Source organism: Bemisia tabaci, chromosome 1, assembly GCF_918797505.1.
Source record: "Bemisia tabaci chromosome 1, PGI_BMITA_v3".
NCBI classification, from domain to species: domain Eukaryota; kingdom Metazoa; phylum Arthropoda; class Insecta; order Hemiptera; family Aleyrodidae; genus Bemisia; species Bemisia tabaci.
Genome location: NC_092793.1, coordinates 81,946,340 through 81,970,670, shown reverse-complemented (window position 1 = coordinate 81,970,670; position 24,331 = coordinate 81,946,340). Strand labels below are relative to the sequence as shown.

Sequence of the window (24,331 nt, the reverse complement as noted above, 5' to 3'; positions counted from 1 at the left end):
CAAAACGTGAAATAATTCCGTTGGAAGGAGCAATCCTAATTTTGTTATTTCGGCCGGAGCTTGCAACCTTGATTAGCTCTTGTTTCATTAGCCTGAGTGCTTATAACCCAAACCCCTTGGCTCTTGCTCCAGGGTCTCGTACGTTTCCCATGGATATCCCTGGCGCTGTACGTTTTGTACGTATGCGCTATGCCATCTATAATATATAACGTCTCAGACTCCATAATACATTGAAATCCTTACCCAGTAAAGCAAAAATGTGCTTGCTCCTCTCGGTTCCACAGTGAATCCTCCTTTCGGGTACATCCATTTACATCATTCTCAAAATCGAGGATCTTGCACTAATTTTAAGCGCTCAGCCGATAGGCAGCGCTTTTTGATTTCGACTTGCCTCTGAGTACTAGAATACTAGTGCTAATGCGTTTAAATGGCGCACCAGCTCATCGATGTGTAGGCTTTGGGGGGGGGGGGTCCATTTTTAAAATAAATAAAGCTGTGAAAACTGTATTTTATGCTTTTAACGTAATGCGCAGGTAGCTTCGATCGTTTGTCTATAAGAAAATTTCTTAGCGGTAGAGTAATTCTTATCGAAATTGATCGTTGAACATAAAAGAAGCCTAAAAAAAACGCGCCTGATGACTCAGCGGTGGCTATCATTTTCGGGAAACGAAAAAACGCGTTTACGGTTTCCTTGGTAACCTTTGTTTGCTATCAGCTGATGTTTTATTTCCATTTCCCAGCCAAGTCGACGGAGTTTATACTTCCTTTCTTCACTAAATACATTTACTAACACCTAAGTGCTTTTCTAATACGACAGTATTAGAACGTTCCCGCCTGTTTAAGCGTTACTTTCGATGATGATGATTCTATTTTCTTTTCTTTCCAAGTCTATTTCTCTACACTACGTGAATGAGACGTGTTTGAAACCTGATACTTGGTGGGAGGATAACTGGGCTCTACACTGAAAAAAGTGTTGGATAACTTTGACTCAGCTACCCAAAAATTTGTTGGGCGAATAACTGAGCTCTACACTGAAAAAAGTGTTGGATTACTTTGACTTTGGCTGACCAAAAAATTGTTGGGAGGATAACTGGGCTCTACACGGAAAAAAAGTGTTGGATAACTTTGACTCAGCTATCCAAACTTAGTAAATATATGAAAGACATGTGTACATTTTTGATACTTTAACAAGGTGGTGATGTAGTGCTGGGTCAACGCTGTTTTGCGGGAAAAGCATAGCCAAAAACTTCACAGTTCAAATTTTACTTTCCTGGAAAAAAATGTGGACACAGCACTACTTTACCACCTTTTCACTGGGTGGCTAGCAAAATTTCATTTTATCATTCCCTGAATTTTCCCTGACTTCTAATGAAATCCCCAGACTTTTCCCTGACTTCTAATGAAATTCTCTGACTTCTTCACACCGCTTGAGAGCGCCATCCGTTTGGCACGTTGGCACAACAACGCGTTCGGGCTGACCCGATTTTTACGTAGAACCCGGCTCCACAAAAAATTCACTGACCGTAGATGACATTTCCTGACTTTCCCCTCATTTTCCCCGGTCGAGTTGCATTCCCTGCCTTTTCACGGTCGCTAGCCACCCTGTTTCGGCGGTAGCCCATTTCGGCCCGCGACCGTCGTGTTTTACAAACAGTTTGAGCCACTTTTTTTTCGTCAAACTTAGCATTCTTCGGCCGAAAAGATGTCTCAAACCCTCGGTCAAGAGTAATCATCATGCAATAAGTTTTTAAGGCAATGTATGAAAATGACTTATCCATTACACGGATGATAAAAAAAAGGTAAACTGCAAGGTCTACAGGGTGTCTACTCAAACATGCTGGACAAAAATGAACATGACATGTTGTACATTTACAGTACTTTTCAGTACATTCCCGAGAAATTCAGTACCTCCTCAACGGAAAAATTCAGTGCTTTTTCAGTACCTCCATTTAACGAAATTCGAAAAATTTCAAAAATTTGAATTTCTCTCTCAAATTGCGACAAAAATGAAAAATGTCGGACCTTCCAACGGAATTTCTGCACTTTTTCAGTACTTCCGGACCGCCCTTAAAAAATCAGTGCTACTTCCGAACTTTCCGAAAAGTCCAGACTTGTAGACACCAGCGGCGTGGCGTGCTTTGCGATAAACCGATTGTTATGCCATTTAAACCTATGGAAAAAGATCGATAAATAGGGTGTTCGCAGCGAACACCTTAATAATCGACTCTTTACCATATGTTTAAATGGCAGAACAATCGATACATCGCAATTCACGCCACGCCACTGGTAGACACCCTGGTCTACGATTTATTTATATTTTGATCATGCGGGAACGATCACTTTAGATGCATCGAGTTTTAGTTGATGGAGGTTCCTTCGCGTTCCTATACTTCACTGGACTCCAATGCCTGGACCTCGTCGGAGAGTTTGGAGGTGGAAGGCAACGGAGCCGGCGCGATGCCGAATGCAGCCATGGCTCCACGAGTGGACGCTTTGTTTGGACAAAGTTTCCGCGGTGCGTCGGAGGCCCATCGGAGCACCTGAAGGCCTCGAGGTTGTCAGGAGTCGAGGTGTCAAGAGACCGGGCCGAGCATGTCTGCAAACACAGTCGCGCGGTCATTCCGTCGGCAGGCAAAACAATGTTCTGTTTGCGGAGCGTTACACATGTGCGGTCACAGGCGTTAGCACAGGATTGCCTGGTACCCCACCGAAACCAGCATCACTATTCAATGGGGAAAAGCCGGGATATTTGGTACACAGGGGAGGGGAGGGGCAGAGGGTGGGTCCGACAAACGCGGCGTCCGAGTCGATTATCACAGGAAAACGGCTCTCAAAGCCCCGATGTTGACTTAACTTTGGGAGCAATTAACAATTAACTTTGTTTCGGTTCCGGACGCCCGCCTTTACTTAAAACTCCGGGCCGGCGCGAGGTCAGATAGCGCCACAACTTCTTCGCTGGCTCCTGTATTTATTTTGCCGAGCATGTAATTATTCTTGCTCGGAGAGTCCCTGTTTATTATTTCCGCCGACGGACGACGGTTAGTTATTCATGCGCTCGCTTCAATGGAACCGAGCGCCCTTTTTTCGGCGGGCACGCAGCCCGCCAGACGCCGCCGCCGCACCGTTCCCGGAACCGGAGTCCTCCTTTCCCTCGAGAACGGACGCGGATCGGCGAGAATCGGCGACGCTAAACCTTTGTTTCAGCCGCTAATAATTCACGAGTCGAATGTTTAGTTCTTGGGTGTTTTCTTAGGGCTCGGTTCCCTGGAAATCCCTCGCTTCCATCCTCAGTTTCAGACTTTTCCGCGGAACAATGACCATGTGTTGAAGCCCGAGTTTCGGCCTCACTTGAGGCTATATTCAGATATTCCGTGTTGGCCGGGCGCTGAGTCAACACTGTGCCCCAACACTGACCGGAGCACCGGAGTTCCGCGAGTCAACACAATGGTCACTTCCTCGCTCCCAAGTTTTAGTTCATTAAAACTTTAAGGCCTCATGCTCCTTATCCTTGTTTAAACTCAACGTAGATCAAAGAGAACCATACGCGTTTGTGTTATTCTCGAGTTCAGAAAAAGTACAGATTTCAATTTTCATCCACAGCTTCTCTACTTCATGTTCTTTCCAAAAACTATGTGCGTTCGCAATTTCTCCCTCAAATTGAATCAGTGAGGACGAGAATACTCCAACTTGAAAAATGAAAATTATCAAGACAAACACAAAACTGCACAGTAGGCGAAAAAGTTAGACTAAGATAGAGATTTTTGGTGTCGAAAGACAAGTATTTAAGGACACTTTAAAGGTCCACGTTGGAACAGATGCGCTAACTCCAATGACTTTCAGGAAAATTGACCGTCTTAAATGAAAACTGAGCATTTTCGAGCGACCGAGTTGGTGAGCTTTCGTTCTCACTGATTCAATTGACGGTGTACATATGTCCGGAACCACGTACGGTGTTTTAAAATCTCCGCTCCCATTTTATTTTTTTGAAGAGGATCAAATCGACATCATTAATGAAGTTTTCACAGAGTTTTTTATCGCACAGAGGAGGAAAATCACGAAAGTTTTCAAAAATTGACGTTGAGTGATTTGCGATTTAAAACAAATCACCTGACGTGCATAGGAGACCATATATGGTAATCCATGCGAAATTTGAATGAAATTGAACAGATAGATTTTGAGATATGGCAATATACACGTACTACGGACGGACTCATATTTTTTAAAGTATGGTTTTTTTTTTTTACTTTAAGCACCTTTTAAAATGCCTAGAAATGATGAAATTCCAACTTTTTTTCCTCTTCTTGAGCGATGACAATACTTCTTCTACTCGCGAGGGGAGCGAGGAAGTGAGACGTATGACAGGGAGTCTGCAACGTCACAAACCGAGATACGTGGTTGCGCACTGACACCGTCGAAATACATTAAAGTGTTCGCAGCTACTTAAAAACAATGTCTTTTAAAAGTTTCTAATTAGGACCATTAATAAAGACCTAGGTACAGAAGATAAAATAAGTGTTTTTAATGTATTTTTTATTTTAAAGGAAAAAAAAAGTCCACGAAGATCCTACAAGAACTTCAACGAAACTGCTTGAAATTCTTTCTGTAAGGGGTTCTTTTTTAAAAATTTCCGGTCCTTGATCTGTGGTTGTCCCCTGTTCCCCCAGTCCCCCATGAAACCTCAGCAAATGACCCCCCTCCCCACATCAAACCTACTCTGAATCCACCATTGGTGCCATTTCCCTGTATTTTCGGAGGCCTCCTCTCCTGATCCTGACAGTTCCCTTTTTGACAATTTGATAATTGTTTGATTCCCCTCTCCCTTGGTAGTACTCCGCCAACCATCCGCATACAGGGGAGGGGGGAGAATGAAGAGGGGAAGAAGGGGGGATATGTGCATTCCCGAATCGAATAATCCAAGCCACTTCCCTGTCGCATTGCCGCGGTCTAAGTAAACACTGATATCCGTTTTTCACACACAATTAAAACCCCTAGTGGTCAGATAATTTTTCCGGCCCCAGCCACCCTCTACACCGTGTTTCCATAGCGGGAGAACAGCCAATGGAGCGCTGTTGTCGGTTATGTTGTCTCAGCTTAGAATAAGTAAACACCACAGCCCAATTTGGGAGAATCCCAGAGCACACTTTGTCAAACTGAATTACTGAATATCCACCATTTTTTTTTAATTCATTTTACACGCAAAAATATCGACACCGTGGTTAATTTGTTGTTGCTGTTTGTTCGAAGACATATGAACCAACGAAATAGACATATTTTATATACGGGAATAAACGTGGGAGCATACTCAGATTTGTACTTGGTTTGGTACAACTATATTGATTTAAGAGACAAAATCATCCTAAAATCTTAATCTTGAACTGCCTTTTGAAAAGGCCACCCCAAGTTGATGCATTTTGGATTAGTAGAGCCGCAACAGACATGCAAAACAATACAGGAATTGTGTCTGCCAATAATTTCTTCTAGTTTAACTAATATCTTAAATTTTTACTCTTGCGCCGTCATGTGGTCCAGTAAAACGTTTCTACGGATCTGAGAAACCATCTCACACCCATAAACACACCCTCACACCCTGCTCTAAGCAACAACAGTTGCGGGACAATCAAATTTGTGTGTTGTTGAAAAGCTAACGTAATCTACACTAACGCCAAAAATAGCGTAATTTTTTCTGACGCAGCCTTCCCTAACCTAACCGACTATTTTTACGGTCATATGGACGCCTCTTCATGACACACTTTTGGCTGTCGGGTCACGAAAAATCACCCCATAAGCATAGGGAGTCTGGAGCAGAAGCGTGTGCTAGGAACCACAACCATAGGTCATACGATCCCACCCATACACAAACATCACACACAAGCATCACACATACACAAAAAAAGGTACTCGTCTTAACGATGAGCCTCATAAACCGACTCAATTTGATAATGTTCTACAGTTGTACACTTACTTATTCATCTTACCAATCAAATAAATCAAGTACACACTATAGTTTCAAAAGTCGCACAGGAAGGTGGGTTTTCCATTTTTAGACTTCAGAATAATGAACCCAAGAAGCACCAGAGACTAACCCATGAATATTTACGCAATAATTCGTTTCATGAACACAACTATGTGCTCACAAAAGAATCTTCCGCGGTGCTAGTTCAGGCTTCAATAATTCTGCATGGGGCTGCAATCGCACAAGTTATACTGAAAAGATGAGGAAGAATAATAAGAATAAACTAAGCTTCGCACAGTGTCTCTCAGACCAAACTCGACAGAGCTGACGCAGGACCAGAGAAGAGGCGTTTAAAAATCGGAGAGGGGAGGGGGGAGGGGGGGGGAGGGGGAATTTTCCTGTGGGTGAAGGGAAACTGCGGAATCCGGGACGAGTAGCCCACTGCTGTATTCACGTGTCACGCACTCGATAGGAGAGGGGGGGGGGGTGGCTAATCAAAATCGGCTACTCGTTACTTGTTAGTGGCCGAGTGCGCTTTTTCAAGTCTTTCAAACGCACAGCCCCCTCCTCCTCCTCCTCCAGTCGACCAAGAGGCTCTTGAGTTTCAGTTAAATAAGCTCGGCCCAATTTGATACGAATGTTCCCTCTGTTGATTTATTAAAAAAAGGAAAAAAATAATAGGGGGGGGGGGGGGATTCGTGAGGCTGGGCTAAAATTCACCTTATTTTACGGTGAGGACAGTGGTTGCCAAGTGAATGCCATAGAATGCTGGGTCATTGAGATATCATGTGGGTTGCGGGCATCTACGATTTCTACAGACTTGGTTGTCTCTGCAGGATTTATCGGGTGAGGAGTAACCATTGGACGTATTTCTGTGAAACGGGACTATGTGCATTATGACGTGAGCCCTGTTATGCATGTATTCTTATGGGACTCAGGCCTCATGTCTTAATGCACATAGTTCCGTTTGATAGAAATACGTCCAATTGGACCGCGTTGAGCAAAAAGGATCCAAACCACATCAGCTACTTCCAAATTTAATTGTTCACATAAAAACGGCCCGGTGGATTTTTATGCAAATTTCAAAAGATTTGCTGCATAGCGCGAAGCAAATTCCTTAAAAGTTTTAAGGGAATCCACACAAACGTTCTCTTGTAAAAAATTAAATTGTCCAGTTAATTTTGACAATGACTGATGTGGCTTCGTTCCTGCCTCCTAAACGCGGTCCAATTTTTCCATGAGTAATAGGGGTTTCGTATGATGACCACCAAAAAATTTGTCAAAAATTCAATATTTTCTTGATGTGGCTACAAAGTAGGAGATACGCCGGAGAAAGGGGTAAAAGAAAATTAGGATAATAAAACCCGTTGGTAAGAAACTGGTGACAAAGAACCAGTTTTCAATCCGGATGCATCTTGTGAGGAGCGTTCTTAACCTCGTCTAAAGGATAGAGGCAATACTTCTGAAAACGCAATGAGAGAATTTAAGCGAAATTTGTTCGAAAACGGGTGAAGTTTCTATGACATTCAAATAGGCCGAGAGCGACGGTCTTGATGACCCATATCTCCACGTCGAGTATCTTTAAGGGTATAAAAATTGGCTGTTGAAAGATCCATTTCTGATTGGCTCGACTTATGAAGCTCTTAGGATATAAGTAAATGGCAACGTTGCATGCAGGAGAATCAAAAGATCAGATAAAGAGGTTTTATTTGTTTGTATCGCCGTAAATTTAGATCAAATCAAACAGTTGGGCGTATTTACTAAATTTTGATACCAATTTCGTGCACTACATAGGAAAAATTATATTCAATTTGAACCTTTGCTGCGGCAAAGTTGGTGACGGGCGGAGCACAAGATTTAAGTTAAAAGTTGGCAACAGCCCCCTTTCACCCGCCCCTACCTCGAGTAACCGCCATTCATTTTGATCCTAAGGGTCTCCATGAGACCCAATATCCATATTCTCTCTCTATATTCCTCCACGTTTCACCTGAGAAGGAAAAAATAAGCCGAAACTTCCTCTTGGCAGAATCGTGGCATCTGAGTCCGGGCTGCTGGAGCAAAGAGGTCCCTTTCAACATTTCATGGGGATTTTCCAGAGGCGCGCTCACGGGAGTGTGTGTTGTGTATCAAGAGAGAATTTCACCCTTGCCGCGACGGGTTCATGCCGGGTGGCTGGGCAATCGTAGAGGAAGTCCAAAATTTGCTACTTGAATTCTGAACTTCCCGGAATCTGGTTTCCATCCGTTGCGCTTCTTGAAGGAAATTACCTCAACTGCGGCTGAGGTTTCCCTGCAGGACTCCTGTGATCGGCCGGGCGAGGAGGTCGCGGCTCAAGAGGTCAGCCCTCGGACTTGAAGTTGCATTTCGACGGTGAAACTACCAAACCACGTATCTCGTTTGCGGTGTTTAAAAATCTACGCTCACATTTTATTTTTTTGAAGTAGACCAATTCAATATCATTCCTTGAAATTTTCACAGAATTTTCTCCGCACAAAGAGGAAAAATCACAGAAATTTTCAAGACTGGACGTTGAGTAGTTTTTCATTTAAAAAAATAAAGTATGACAGGAAGTCTGCGACGTCGCAAACCGAGATACGTGGTTTGGTAGTTTCACCGTCGATTTGCGTGTCATGGAGTAGGGGTACTATACTGCCATGCTCAGGAAGAACGCCGAATGAACATTCGAGGGTTGCTAAACTTCCTTCAATAAAATGTTTTTTGTTGAGGGAATTTATGGATATTTTTCCTTGAAATTTAAAGGAACTTAAGGTGAAATTACGAACAAAATTATCTGAAAAATTGGAAGAAAAATATTCATAAGCTTACTGGGAAATCCGTGATTTACAAAAGGAAATTTGGCAACGCCTGAAGGCTCACATGATGTTCTTCCTCAGCACGGTAGTATACAAGAGTACCAAACTTGGAAGAGTCATAGAATTCGACGCGGAAAAATGCGCTGCCCTTTCGTCCCCATCAGAAATCATTAACATCCTTTGGAGCAGAAGCTAGACAAACAGGACTCGGTCTCTAGTCGATCGATAGGAAAAAAAGAAGAAAAATTCGTTCAGAAGCGTTCAGAATTCGTTCAGAAATGCATGTCATGCTGTGGTCGCCTCATTCGCCTCTGTAGTTGCGTCTACAAATGCAAAAGTTGGTCAACAATGAAGAAAAAAATAGGACGCAGTAGTTTTAAAAATTAAAGGATCCCTCTGAAATCTAAATCTTCCTGACCAGGGGTACAGGGAATTCTTCATCGTGTGCACTTTCATCAGCAAGGCAACAATTTGTCCTACGTGCTATTGCACAGAGCGTGATTTCAGAGGACAGTTTTGAGGTAATTTTGAACAAAGAATAAGTGCAGTCAAAGTAACTTAAGTCTCCGCATGCAGTGATTACCTTGGACCCAGGTATGGGCCGAAGAAAAAACACTCATACCTATCGGCATGCTTAACTGAAGTCGAAAATTCTGCGAGTATAAACCACAGTACAGTTCAGTCTCCGCAGTGAAAAAGGCAGTAACGATCTGTTTCGAGAGTCTCCCTTGCCTCCAAGGGGATGGATGGGGGGGGGGAGGATGAGGATGAGGGGTCATTAAACGGCGGTGATCAATGGATACTGATATTGTAAAATCCTCGTAGTTATTCTCATTAGGATCCAGCGCGTACAGGGTGAGTGTACACCACCACACCGACAGGCCCCCTCCTCTTCGTTTCAAAGGGGGGGATGGGGTCAGACCTTGTCTCAAACTGCGGAGGCGGAGTTGCCCATTCGGACTGAATTCAGGCTCCGGTTATGACAAGAGTTATTTTGAGTTTGCATTCGAATTAACTTCCGTCGGATGAGAGAAAAACACGATGGGAAATAACATTCCTCCATTGTCCGGTTCTTAAACAGATAGCTCTTTAGCAGAATCCTACCCTTTTTTGGGTTTCATTTTCTTTGGCTGCGAACATTTTTTTCAACTGAGTTTTTTTTATTAAAAATTCTCACCATCATTCACTCGAAAGAATAAATAGAATCGAAAGAATAAACTTTTCGTTTTTTTTAAAAAAAAAAAACGCTGAAATACTTGGATTCTTCTTACTGAACCCTTAATTTTTGAATCTAAAAAAAATTAAAAAAGGACAATCTTCTTGGAGTTCAACTCTAAATCTACAAATAGATCCTTGATTGACGAACATAGCCTGAAAGAAAATTTCTACTCCTGCAAAATTGCGGTCTAGGTGGTCTTGTTCCTTGCCCATCAAAATGCTGTAAAAATTAGGCTCAATCGTCCCCATGGATCGTATTTGATACATCAAACAGATGAGACGACGAAATGTGAAATTGTGAGGAGGTTTCTCATTTTCAGCTCTCCTACTAAAATCCCAAATTTTTTGTTTGAGGTTACGACTGACTCTAGACCAATAGGTCCCGGGTTCGAATCTCGGCGTTGACGAGAGGGTCTGCATAAACAGATTCTACTCGGCCTTAATCCCTGAAAATTTGAGAGCCGGAGTATGGATGTGACAAAATCCCCCTGATGTCTATACTGACAATAAAAAATAATCTCTACGATAAAAACTCTTGTCTTTTAGATAGCTGTAGATTCCTAAACTGGAATAGAAGCCAATTAACTGCAAAAATTTAAAAAATAAAATAAAAATTGTTTGAGGTTATGTTCAATTGTTTTGAACCAAACCACCACTGTCGTGGACTATTGTTTGAGGTTATGTTCAATTGTTTTGAACCAAACCACCAGTATCGTGGACTACTACACCACTCATCTGACCTAGAGTTCCTTTATACTGAGAGTCAAGACAACACCCCCTCATGGAGTTACAAACGGGAATAAAGATTACAGAAATTGAACGTTTTTCGTAATCTTTGATCGACCCATTCTCAAATTCCTTTCTCCGTTCCTTATCTCATTCCGTTTGATCCTTGCCGAACCCGTAATTCCCTGGCCCATTCCAGATTATAATCTTTGCAATCGGTGAAAATGTAATCTTTATTCCCGTTTGTGACACTGTAAAGGCCTAAAATACGGGAACCAATCAGAAATGGATTCACATTGTCTTGACTCTCAGTATAAAGGGACTCTAATCTGACCACTATCGAATGCGATCTATTGGGTTTTTGCAGTTGGCTTTGATTGGGAGAAATGAGTTGGTGCGACAACAGTGTGGCAAGCAAAAGGTCTGAGGAGGAAAAGTAAAAGCGGGAGAAGCGCGGGGAACGGCCTAATTAAACTAATAAGCGGCTCCTGGGGTCCTCATTGGGCGCGGGGCTCAAGGGTTCCCACAGCAGAGCCATCTCGCGGCTGCATCTTGCCCTTACGTGTCACTAGGAGTCGTGTTCCACCTTTGTTTATGCTCATAATCACTCGTTATTTCCCCGACCCGCGGTCGCCCCGCCGCAGTATTTCTCCGACGCAGCCCTGAAATTACAGTCCGAGGCCAATACTTTTCGCGTACGAGTCACATGCGCTCAGACCTGTTCGAATATTTTGGAGCTTCGTCCGAACTGGATGGGCCTGCAGCAAACTTCAGCTAGAGCGAGAAGAAGAGTTCGGAAAACAGCTCAAAAATCACGATGAGCGCATTGGAAATGTCTGGAATACACTCCTGAATTACAATCTGCGTCAGAAATATGCGTTTTTTAACGCTTCTCGCTTCGAAAACGATACTTCGGCACAAGTGAACATTCCGTGAGACGAGTCGTTCCATCCAACCTTGTGCACAGGGATGCTACACAATATTCAACATGCCTGACGCTACCGCTCGAAAATCGCGAGGAAGCACCATGGACACCATGGTATGGTCTTCATTAACGCACCGAGATATAAACACGCTGGTTGATAAAATCCCGATTCGTCTCGTGTGTTTTGGCGGATTGGCGTCGGCCATGTTGAATATTATGCGGCATCCATATTCGCATGAGTTGGATGGAACGACTCACCTTACGATATGCTCACCTGTACTGCAGTATCGTATTTGAAGTCGGAAGCTTTAAAAAACGCATAATTCTACGGAGATTGTAAGGTTGGGCGTGTATTTCAGACTTTCTCGATGCGCTTTTCGTGATTTTGGAACCATTTTCTATTAGACGACTTTTTTTCACTCTAGCTGAAGTTTGCAACTGGTCTATATTGCAATAATTGGCATCGACGCGGTGGAGGTCCATTCGTAAGGAACCTCGAAAACACGAATTCGGCTGAAAGCGCCTTCAAATCCTGGTGATACTCTCCACTTGGCCAGGCAGTTGATTAAGTTGCCTATCCAAACCAAATGAGACCCAACGAAGGTCATCGAAATCGCTAGATTCACACGCGAGTGTGCTAGCTGGTAACATGCATGAAAGTTGAAAAAAATGTTTCCTGTAATTCTAAGGAATTTCAACCGGTACTTCAAATCATTTTCCTGTTTTTACATTTTTTTTATCAGCACAAAGAGATTGCGATTTACTGGCGGTTGCTATTTCGACGGCGAAACTTCCAGACCACATATCTCGGCTTGCGACGTTACAGACTTCCTGCCACGCTCTATTTTTAAAACGAAAAATCACTCAACTTCAATTTTTGGAAACTTCCATGATTTTTCTTTCTCGTCCGAAAAAAGCTCTGTGAAAACGTCAAAGAATTAGACTGATTCGTTCTCCTTCAAAAAAATGAAACAGAAGCGGAGATTTTTAACAGCCGCAAACGAGATACGTAGTTTTGTAGCTTCACCGTCGATTTGCTTGCGACGTATATACTAAAACGTAATAAAAATGGTGATATTTATTTGCATGGAAACTGCTGTTTCTGTGAAAATGCTCGAACAATGAACATTATACACCTTTTGCTCGTTTCTAGCGGCGTGACACACCATGTACCTACAATTTTCACTCTTGACCATCTCATGCTTGTGCATACGATGAACGGCCGATGTAGAGAAATCCTCACTTACGAGATATGAAGTTTATGACGCACATGAAAGCTTTATTGAAAAATTGCATTTTTTTACGGCTCGGGTCTTGAAACTCTACCACTGAGTAAGAAGACTAATGATGGAAAAAGTTGAGAGAAAAACGCAAAATGAAAAAAAAAACCAGTGCATTAGCACCAGACTCAATAATTTTAAAACGAGTCTACGTGCGCTCTCACGTGCAAACTACGAGCAACTCTGCGTCATCACTGATAATTACTCCCCCATCCTCTCGTTCTATCGCCTTTTTTGAGATTTTTCGAACTTCACGTTCAAATTGAATGTCACGCTGTCAGTTGACAAAAATTAAATTCCCCCAAACAGCAGGGTATTTTCCTCTGATAAAAAAATACAGGTTTCGTTTGAATGGGAATTGGGACAGAATTAAGCCTACTTTCAGAATGAGGAAGTGTACTGTGGTAACGTTCGACTTCTATTATTTCAGGTCAAAAATGTTTCAGTAAGATCAACTGCGTTTAAAACGGGCAACCGCGGATATTTCAGTTGTGCAAACCTCGAAAAAAGGCAATGGCTTGAAAAAATGCCCCCCAGAAAAATTTCCTAGCTACGCCCCTGGAGATTCACAAAATTTCAGACACCCGCAAATTCTCGATTCTCTATAAAAGTTAAAAGACGGCGAATGCTTACCGATGGGGTTTCAGTCTCTGCTCCGCCGAGGGCGGCCGACCTTGCCTTTGCGGACGGTGGTCTGGGCCTGGGTCGAGATGCCGGAGCCTTTGATGAACTTGTGCCAGTCCTGCTCGCAGACGACGGCGCCGCCGAGGAGGTAGTAGCGGTCGCCGGAGACGAGCTGGAGCCCGCACTTGGAGCACGCGAAGCACTTGACGTGGAACACCTGACTACTGGGCCCCGCCCCCGGCCCCGGGCCCCCGCTCCCCGGGCCGCCCCCCTGGCCCCCCGCGCTCCCCGCCCGCATCACCAGCTCCGACGGCGGGATCATCTGACTGCACGCCGCGCACGCCGCCGATTGACCGAACAACCTGAAACAAGCAAACAAACCAATCGATTATTTTCCCGTACACCACACATTTACATCAAATGGACGTATTTCTACCAAACAGACCGATGTGGAGGTGAGAAATATGGGGTGTGCTCGTCGAAGCTGCATAAGAAGCAATGAAAAGTGGGCGTGATTCCTTTTGAAGAATTGGAAAAGCGGGATTTTACATTCTATCAAACAGACCTATGTGCCAACTGAATGCGGAACTCATGAGCCACGGGCATGGCAAGAGAGCGTTGTGGACAGGGCTCATGAGTTAAAGTGCCCCGACGACGATGTCCCCGCCGCCGCGCCCCCGCGCTCACCCTCGTTTGTTGCCGCTGACGTCACTGGCGCTTTATTATTCTCATTCACTCTTACGGCCAGAGAACTAACGAGCAAACCTCATAATTCTCACCTCCACATAGGTCTGTTTGGTAGAAATACGTCCAAATAATACTGGGGGGCTGCGCCTCCTGTCCCACGACTGCCACAATGCACCACTAGACAAGGTACACGGAGAAAAAAACCTTGTGCGTGGGACCCGAAGTTTAGGTCATATGGATCTGTGAGGTTTTCGGATTGAGCATCTGAACACTTTAGGTCTAGCTGCCGAGGTTCGGATCACACATCTGAAACTTCAGTTCCAACATCTGAAGTACTTCAGATGTAAGAACAGATGGTTCTCGGATGGTTCAGATGGTTTCCGGATGTGAGAACCGAAGTACTTCAGATGTTGGAACTGAAGTTTCAGATGTGTGATCCAAACCTCAGCAGCTGGACCTTAAGTGTTCAGATGCTCAATCCGAAAACTTCAGGGATCCATATGACCTAAACTTCGGGTCCCACGCACAATTTTTTTTCTCCGTATACGAATTTAAGCAATCTGATACATGTTCCTTAACCAGAATTTCACGTGGAACACGATTCGCGCAACGAAAATTACTGAAACCAACACTTAACGAAGATATTAACGTTTTTATTTCACACTGGTTACGAGGAATTCGAACTGCCCGCTCACAAGAAACTCGAGGCTCTAAGCGAGTCAAATCGCGCACTACAACGATTTCAACAAGCTTCTCAATCGAGTAACGTTCATTCCCCACCATGCGTTGTTCAAACTATAAGCAATTTGCTGTAGCTGAGCCAAAGCGTCAAGATCGAGGCTGCCAGATTTTTATATATCAAAGACTGTCATGATAAAGTTTAGCGCGCGATATGAATCACGTAGAGCATTGAGTTTTCATGAGCGGATGGTTTGAATTCACGCATCAAGAATCATGAAATATCTTCGTAAGAAGTTGATTTTGGTATTTTTTGTTGTGCGCATCGTATTCTACGTGAGATTTTGATTAAGAAACCTGTATCAGAACAGGCTCGGACTGGCCATAAGGCCAATCTGCCATTGGCAGATACGCCCCCTTGACGCACCGAAAACGCGCCCCTCTGAAAAATTGAAGGCGCGATGACGCGAAGCGTGAACTCTCAATGCTCTGCTATATGCTGTCAATGAGGTGTCACTCAGATTCGGGAGAAAAGTTTAAAAAAGGCCCAAATACATTTTTCCTGCCCTCGGCTGTGTTACTCACGTAGTGCTTGAAGCACCATTACGAATAAGGCAAACGGAAACAAATACAATATGGAAACAGAGGGAGGGAAAGGATGCGCGTTTACGACGGCGCAGAGATACAACTATTCGTACTTGATGGACGTCCGTGTTGCATCTGAAAAATTGAAGGCGTGATGACGCGAAGCGTCAGCTCTCAATGCTCTGCTACATGAGGTGGCGCTCAGATTCGGGAGAAGAGATAAATAAGAGGTCCGAATACGTTATTCCTGTCTTCGGTTGTATTGATACTAGTTCTTTTTTTTTTTCAAGTTCTTGTCTGATTCTTTTTTAGGATGGATTTGCAGACCCACGTCTTAAGCTCGTGTAAACCGCAGCACTAGCTCAGTTCTTTTGGAAATAATGGTGCTTGGATGCGTCTAGTGGCTTTAATTTTTTATGTTTTCTTTAATTTCAGAAGTCTGTCGGTTACTTCAATACGTTCAATTTTGTAATTTTTACTCCGTGCGATTAATAAACTTTGAACCTGAAAATAGCGTAAACTTGTGCTAATTTGCCAAAATTTTCTGAACCCCTCTCCAAGGAATGCTCTACCAGAAAATATCACATTACGACCCTTTAACCAGCCAAGGGTCTACGCCCTCAGATGCGAGCCAGTCCGATCCTGTATCAGAATGCTGAAATTCGTACCTTGTCTAGTGGTCCGTTTAGAATATTAAATTCCGTGAACAGAGAATGGCAAGAGATAGGTTGCCGAAGAAGGTCCTTGATTGGGTTCCTCCTAGGAGAAGGCGCAGAAGGCGCCCAATGAAAGGTTGGGGGGAGGGGATTGAAGCGGAAATGTTAAGGTGCTCAATGCCCCAAGATTTGTGGTTCGACATAGAGCAGTGGAGGTTAGGAGTCGTAGAGCGCGAGGGGGTGCTGTAAAGTGACCTACATGTACAGGGTGTTCGTAAAGTCCCCTCCCCCCCCTCTAACTTTTGACCTAATTGAGGTAGAGATTTGAAACTTGGAGGGTGTTCCTAGATCAAAGGGAGCTACTTTTTGACCCCCCCAAAATTTTGGGGGGGCCCCATTTTGGGGGGGTTACGGACCCTAACTTTTAATTTTCAAATGAGAAGACCCCCTTTGTGATACCTCGTTCGAAAGAGCATAAAAAAAGAAAATTTTTCGCGCAAACCGGAAGTCATTATCTCAAACCGTTTCAAAATGGCGGCCGGTCAAAGTTCCAAATGGCCGAAAATTGGCACCTCTGCTATTTGCACATGGATTTGCTTGAAACTCGGTATCTGGGGGTATTTTGGCACGAGAAAAACGAATTTAACGTTAGATTTTCAAAAAAAACCCTAATTTTTCAAAATGGCGACCCGTTTAGGCTCAAAAAGGCCGAAAATTTGACAAACTCGATTTTTTTGCCAATGGATTCACCTGAAATTCGGTATCTGGGGGTATTTTGACCCGAGAATAACGAATTCAACGTTAGATTTTTAAACAAACCCTAATTTTTCAAAATGGCCGCCGATTAAAGTTCAAAATGGTCAACAACTGGCAACCTCGACTTTTTGCCGACAGATTCGCCTCAAACTCGGTGAAATAACGTCGAATTCGTTTGTTTCCCACCCAGATACCCTCAAACACCGAGTTTGAGGCGAATCTGTCGGCAAAAAGTCGAGGTTGCCAATTGTTGACCATTTTGAACTTTAATCGGCGGCCATTTTGAAAAATTAGGGTTTGTTTAAAAATCTAACGTTGAATTCGTTATTCTCGGGTCAAAATACCCCCAGATACCGAACTTCAGGTGAATCCATTGGCAAAAAAATCGAGTTTGTCAAATTTTCGGCCTTTTTGAGCCTAAACGGGTCGCCATTTTGAAAAATTAGGGTTTTTTTGAAAATCTAACGTTAAATTCGTTTTTCTCGTGCCAAAATACCCCCAGATACCGAGTTTCAAGCAAATCCATGTGCAAATAGCAGAGGTGCCAATTTTCGGCCATTTGGAACTTTGACCGGCCGCCATTTTGAAACGGTTTGAGATAATGACTTCCGGTTTGCGCGAAAAATTTTCTTTTTTTATGCTCTTTCGAACGAGGTATCACAAAGGGGGTCTTCTCATTTGAAAATTAAAAGTTAGGGTCCGTAACCCCCCCAAAATGGGGCCCCCCCAAAATTTTGGGGGGGTCAAAAAGTAGCTCCCTTTGATCTAGGAACACCCTCCAAGTTTCAAATCTCTACCTCAATTAGGTCAAAAGTTAGAGGGGGGGAGGGGACTTTACGAACACCCTGTATGTAAATTCCCTGACACATTTTGGTGGAATTCCCTGACAATTGAAGATGTGACGGATGATTCATAAGGCATAATGGAAAATAGTTTTCGGCCAAAATTTGTTGTTCGAAACCTCAAACCCATTCTAGAAAGCAAATGAAGGTGAGTTAACACATTTTCCCGAACATTTTCGTCATTTTCCCTGACTTTGTGAAATTCTCTGACATTTCCCGGTTTTCCCTGACTGTGGCAGCTCTGCTGTCCGCTTCTCGGTCCAACCCCTGAAGCGTTTTGCACCTCGGACGAAATGCTTTACGCGTTAATCAGATGATTTTTTGTGATTGAGGAAAATTAACTTTCTCCTTCAAAAACCTTCAATTAGATGTATTTCCGCCAAACGGAACTATTTGCATTAAGACATGAGTCCTGAGACCCGTAAGAATATATGCATAACAGGGCTCTCGTCATGATGCACATAGTTCCCTTTGACAGAAATACGTCCAATTAAGGACATAGTAAGTTAGGAAAAACATGAAATTCAGGAAAGACACAGGAGAAGTATACCGGGAAGGTTGAGTGGGGGTTGAGTAAAATTTCTTGGCACGGGCATGACTTGGAGGCTGGGCTAGAGGGGTTACACCGCAACGCTTAATGCGCTGATGGTGAGCAAACGCGCTAACAAGGGACAGGAGCAGGGGCAGACCGGTGGATTGACGGGGAGGGGGGGAGGGGGTCGGTAACACGTGTCGCGCGCTTGTAAATTTTGTACGCCGGAGCGCTAATCGACAGGGAAGGCGCGCAAATCAAATTATTCGCACCGCGCCCCGCCGGAATTGGGCTCCGCAGGGGCACGCGGGTGGCAGGGGTGCGGTGAGACAGCTGATTGAGGAGCGATTTGAAGAATAAAGCGTCCTCACTGAACCCATTCGGAAATTACAAAAGTGAAAAGGTAAAACAGGAGCATGATGCGCTGTTGCCGCCGTCAGCTTCACGTAGCTCAATCAGGGTTCCACAAGCGAAATGAAAAATACGAAAGATTTGAAACTTAAATGAAATGCTCCATGAGAATTTTGAAACCTGTGAAAAATAAATAATACATTCTCTCGGGGGCTGGTGCGCAACACGAAAAAAACTAAAAAGGCGAAAACCATATTTTTTGGCATTTAATTTCGAAATATTTTACAATACCTTTCGAAAATTTCTACAATTTCGTTAGATATTTCGGATGAAACAAGATTTCATTTTGAATTAAGAGTTGAAGCCCTGGACTCATTTGCAATATGAGGCGATCCAAGATTAAACCGCTAGACTACATGAGTGTGTAAAAGAAGACTTCTTCTATGTGTGAAATTTATTCCAAAAGTGTTTTTTAAGGAGGCTGAAAGTTTAGTTGTAGAGGGTAGGTTGAAGGTTTATAGGATCACACGAAGAATGTGAAATGGACCACATTACATTTTGCAATTAGGAACTACAAATTGTGCTTATAGATACAGCGTAACTGCCATAAGGTGTCTTACACGCGTAAGTATTTTTACGGGTGAACTAGATATTGTGATCCTCAATGCAAAATGCATTCCAAATGTTCCGAGGTCGTATTCCCCCTTAAATTTGTAGAAATTTCACGGCTCATTTTAAGATGATGCGGCGTTTCCTTTTGCTTAAGGTGATTCGATGGACGCCATATTTTGTGTCAGAACGGCATGCGATATATCGCATCAATTGGTTCCATTTTTTCAGCTACTCGTCAATTTTCTCCACTTTTGAGATCGTAATTCTGTTGTCAGGAGACTAAAGCACTCGCTTACCAATTTTAACAAAGAAATTCAACGTAATAAAGGCGTGGTTTTTTTAGAGAGAAAATATCGCATTCGAGTGCAGTTTCGATATCGGTATCGAATGTGATGTTTTCTCTCTGAAAAAAACACGCCTTTATTACGTTGAATTTCTTTGTTAAAATTGGTAAGTGATTGCTGTAGTCTCCTGACAACAGAATTGCGATCTCAAAATTGGAGAAAAATGACGAGTAGCTGAAAAAATGGAACCAATTGATGCGATATATCGCATGCCGTTCTGACACAAATTATGGCGTCCATCGAATTACCTTAATCTATTCTTGATTAACTGAGATTATCGTGACCGTGTTCAGAAAAAACATAAACATATGAAAGTACAGATAGCTTCAAATGAATATTTGAAAATATAGGGCCACTGGAAAAACTGGATGGCAACGCGGGAAAAGTGCTTATCACACGCGGGAAGAACGGGAGGAGGGGGCGGTGGGGGTGCCGATTATTCGCTGCGCTCCCTTTTTCCCTCTTTTCCATTCCGGGGATGAGCGTCAAACGAACGAGCGGCGAACTCTGGGCGAATGCATTTTTAAAATCAAACAACACCCCGAACGCGCCGCGCCGTACCTCGGGCTCACACGTTCGGTAAGTGGGGAGAAAAATTCGGAACGCGCTAAGAAAACAGTCATAATTGAATCCGCCTGCGAAAACATGTTAAATACGGTAATGTAAACATAAGTGCGTTTTGAATTAATGCGGGCAAAGGCTGTTTCCAACTCTTTTTTTTTCGGTCTGGAAAAAGTTTAATGCCTCCACCCCTCCGGACTACCCGCGAAAGCTCTACTGAAACAGTTCCGTCCCAATTTGACTCTGCACAGTTTGCGTTTCTACTCCGACGCCAAGCTCTCGACCTCGGTTCGAAATCCCCCCCCCCCTCCTCCTTTCAACCCCCGCCGAGAGCCCTTCGATTAGAACTATTGAATTTAATTAGTGTTTCATATTTACACTGCTCTGATTGGACCATTAGCCCAGTCAATAGAGAACATTCAGGGGGACAAAAAGGAGAAAATTTCTGAGGAAACTTACTGAAATACTGTGCCCGTATATTTTTGATCGCTAAATCTGAATTCTACGTTTGCGAAAAGTTCCAAGGTCAGCTGAAGCCGCCATCTTGAAAAAATGGCAGACATCTGCGTTTTTCGGCCAAAAAACCGAGATAACTCGTTCAATGTAAAGCTTACGACGAAAGTAGTTCTTTTCAAAGATAAAGTACATAAAATTTTCTTGAAACGAGCTCAAGATTGACAAAATCGGGAGGGAAAAAATGCCGTTACAACGTTGCAAAGTTTGATGCAAAAATTAAGTTTTGACAATTTGCATAACTTTCCCCCCAAATAGGGAGAGGAGAGGATTTAATATTACGGTGAGATAATGTTTCAAAGGATCCTATACCATCAAGCGGCATGGACGAGAATGTGAAGGGGAATACTGGAACTTCCTTAAATTTCTAGAAAAAACGTTTCAAAAATACAAAAGAAACTTAAAAAGGGGCGGGGCACAATTACGGGCATACATTTTTTAAGCGACCAAGATTCACAGAAAAAAGGATACGCCTCTCCCTTGCTGTCGTGCTAAAGAAAAACGCCGTATGAACCTTCAGGCGTCGCCAAATTTCTTTTAGTAAATCTCAAATTTTCGGGAAAATGTATTGACATTTTTCTTTCAATTTATCAGTTAATTTTGTTCGCAAATCCACCGAAAGTTTCTGAAATTTACACGGAATATTTATAGCTATCCTCAAAAATAAAAATTTTATCAAAGGAAATTTCGCAACTCTCGAATGCTCATACGACGTTCTTCCTTAGCACGGCGGAATATCTCGAGGACTCAAAATGTCAGGAACTTATCACGATCTCAAATTGGAAGAATTTGCCCGAGAAAATGACAAAACGCGTGCCACCGGCAGGTACAAACTAAGACACTCATTTTATTCTCTAACCCACTTAAATGGTTGATGTGAGACAAGCGTGGAGGTGGAGAGGCGGGGAGGCCATCCAATCATCTTACTCCCTCTTTATTGAGGAGCACCGAGCAAGGTGTGAAAGAGAGCCTCGTCGAGAGGTTCGTGCGGCGGCATTCTAACTCAAAGGCCTGCAGTACTGTCGTCCTAAGGAAGAACGCCGTATGAGCCTTCAGGCGTTGCCAAATTTCCTTTGATAAATCAAGAATTTTCGGGAATATATTTATAAAAAATATCCCCCGATTTTCAGGAAATTTCGTTTGTAATTTAATCTGAAGAGTCCGAAAAATTCAATGGAAAATATTCATAACTCTCTTCAAAAATAAAGATTTACTGAGAGGAAATTCGGCAACATGCGAATGCTCATACGACGTTCTTCCTTAGCACGGCAGAGTAAGCGACGCAATAACTACTACCACCACCCTATACTGCTCCCTCCAGAGGAATGGCCCCCAGGTACAGGTGCGAGGGATAAAAATAATATAATGATGAGGTCTACAAAATCACCGCTTTACCTTGCACTTCTCCGCGGAAAATCCCTAAATCAAAGGGATATTCCTACTTTTCATCAGCTATTAGATTTGCTACGCAAAGTGTCGAGTTCTGTTCTTTTCGATAGGGCCCAAACGTTTTTTCGGTGAAAAGAGTTGACTTACCAATAATAATAAACATAAACTTCTTTTTAAAGATTTAGGTACAGTAACGCTTACCTTATTATACGTAGAAGGTTATTCAATTTTATTATTAACGATAATATAACTCAATTTTGGTTTTCTTGAATTCGATTCAATTTATAATTAGACCCATTTTTTATTAATTTATCAGACTTCTTGCACCCACGACCAGAGATAAAGTAAAAAAAAGCCTAAAAAGATAAAATGAGATATTATACGGCGCTATGTACGGCGATATGTATTTCTTTTCTTTGATGGTTGGTCAAAATACAGCCCCTTAAAAGTAAACTAAAATATAATTTACAGTATATACATTCTAAAATACGCGTGCAATAGTTTAGATAGCATGAGGTAAATTAATACATGGTTACTATTTCGAGCCTAGTCAGGGATAGGCGTCTGGAGGCAACTGATGACTCGCCATTAATTTGACCGATAAAAACCTTTGAGGATAAAAAAGCCCTTGCGGGAATATTCACCTTCACCCTCTACGGCATGGTATTAATTTTTCGCAGCAACGGTTTTTTTTTTTGGTTTTTTAAAACTTTAAATTACATCTCTCTGACAGGATGTTGCAGATATTCAAGAGTTTTTTTTTAAATTATCATCAAAATGTTGAAAGTTTGAGTAAAAAATATGGGACTATACGTTTTCATATCAATCAGAACATAAATTTGTGTCCCCTAGAATCCAAGATCCGAAATCAATCATTGCCATACAGGGCTCGATGGAGATGTTGCATGTGTGAGGAATTTGCAATTTGACTGTTCATTCTTATGTAAAAGTTCGCGAGTAACACGATGTGGCCACTGGTTTTCTCTGAAATCAACTCCCAAGCTCAAAAAAAGCTCTCAAGTTGAGGCCAAAATGGAGGCTATATCCCACGCTATCCTGAGAGTCCACCTCTACATCAAAACAAACTCTCCATGCAAAGATAGGGAGCAAATACCTTGACAGGGCTGCCACTTTATTTGGGGACTCTAAAACTGAAAACACGGCAACCCTGCTAATGTATTTGCTCCCTATCTTTGCATGGAGAGTTTGTCTTGGTGTACAGGTGGACTCTTAGGATAGCGTGGGATATAGCCTCCATTTTGGCCTCAACTTGAGAGCTTTTTTTGAGCTTAGGGGTTGATTTCAGAGAAAACCAGTGGCACCATCGTGTTTCTCACAAACTTTTACATGAGAATCAACGGTCAAATCGCAAATTCCTCACACATGCAACAACTCCATTTTCTCGAAACCAGAACAATAAACCGAAGCCACCAACATTAAGAAGAATGAGGGGCGCGGAGGGCGAGGGGGGGGGGGGCTGGACGGTGGTGGTTCATCCGCGGATACGATTATTTTTCGACGGACCCTGAAGCTCCCCTCCGCCCACCGCCCCACCCCATCCCATCCCTCCCCCATGGTCGTCGTAATTAAGCTCCGCTTTAACCACTTTAAAACAATCTCATTTGCAAAGTCTCCCCGTCGGGTCCCGTGCATTGGAATCAATTTATTTTTAAAGCAGAGTAAAAGACTATAAAAGAGCCGTGCTCCAGGTGGGGGAGTCGGGAATCGGGCGCGAGGGTGAGTTTGCATGACACCCGAGGCCGGGGTGGAGGGGGTGGAGAAGAGGTACGAGTGCTTACAACTGTGTGTTTAACCAATAAATTGCAACCGGGTAATTAGAGGCCCCCATCTGGAACCATTAATCACCCACGGCTCCCAGCAACTTGCTTATTGGAATGTCACTCATCCACCTCTCCTTCCCGCAGCCCCCACCGCTCCATCTATCTCTTTCCCTCTTGGAGCTTTCTCTCGAGTTGGCTCTATCTCTCTGCCTCTCTCCCTCTACCAGCTCCGAGTTCAGTTAACGAGTTGTGATAGCTTTCCCGGCCCTTTCAAGCCCGGAGAAGGGCGGGGAAAGGGATAGTCCTGTTCCACTTGCATGGCCGTTTTTGAAATTTGGAAATTCGAATCCCTCCCAGCAGCGTGCGAAAGGAGCTGTGCGCCGAGCTTCGGTTTTGATTATAATTAGCTTCGGTCAATTTAAAGCGTAAAGCATGACTATACATACTGTGTCGCGCTTTATTTCCATGTCTAGTTCGTGGCAAGTATTGTTAACGTTTGATTTTT

The 24,331-nt window shown here is 43.2% G+C and overlaps 1 protein-coding gene across 1 annotated transcript in view; it reads right to left on the bottom strand.

The window, feature by feature from the left end:
• Positions 1-24,331, bottom strand: part of LOC109043807 (LIM domain only protein 3) — a 108,636-nt gene that overhangs the window by 11,576 nt on the left and 72,729 nt on the right. The window contains exon 4 of the mRNA XM_072306292.1: positions 13,549-13,901. Within this exon, the coding sequence (XP_072162393.1) occupies positions 13,559-13,901 (343 nt within the window). The 3' untranslated portion in view covers positions 13,549-13,558. The remainder of the gene's footprint in view (positions 1-13,548; positions 13,902-24,331) is intronic.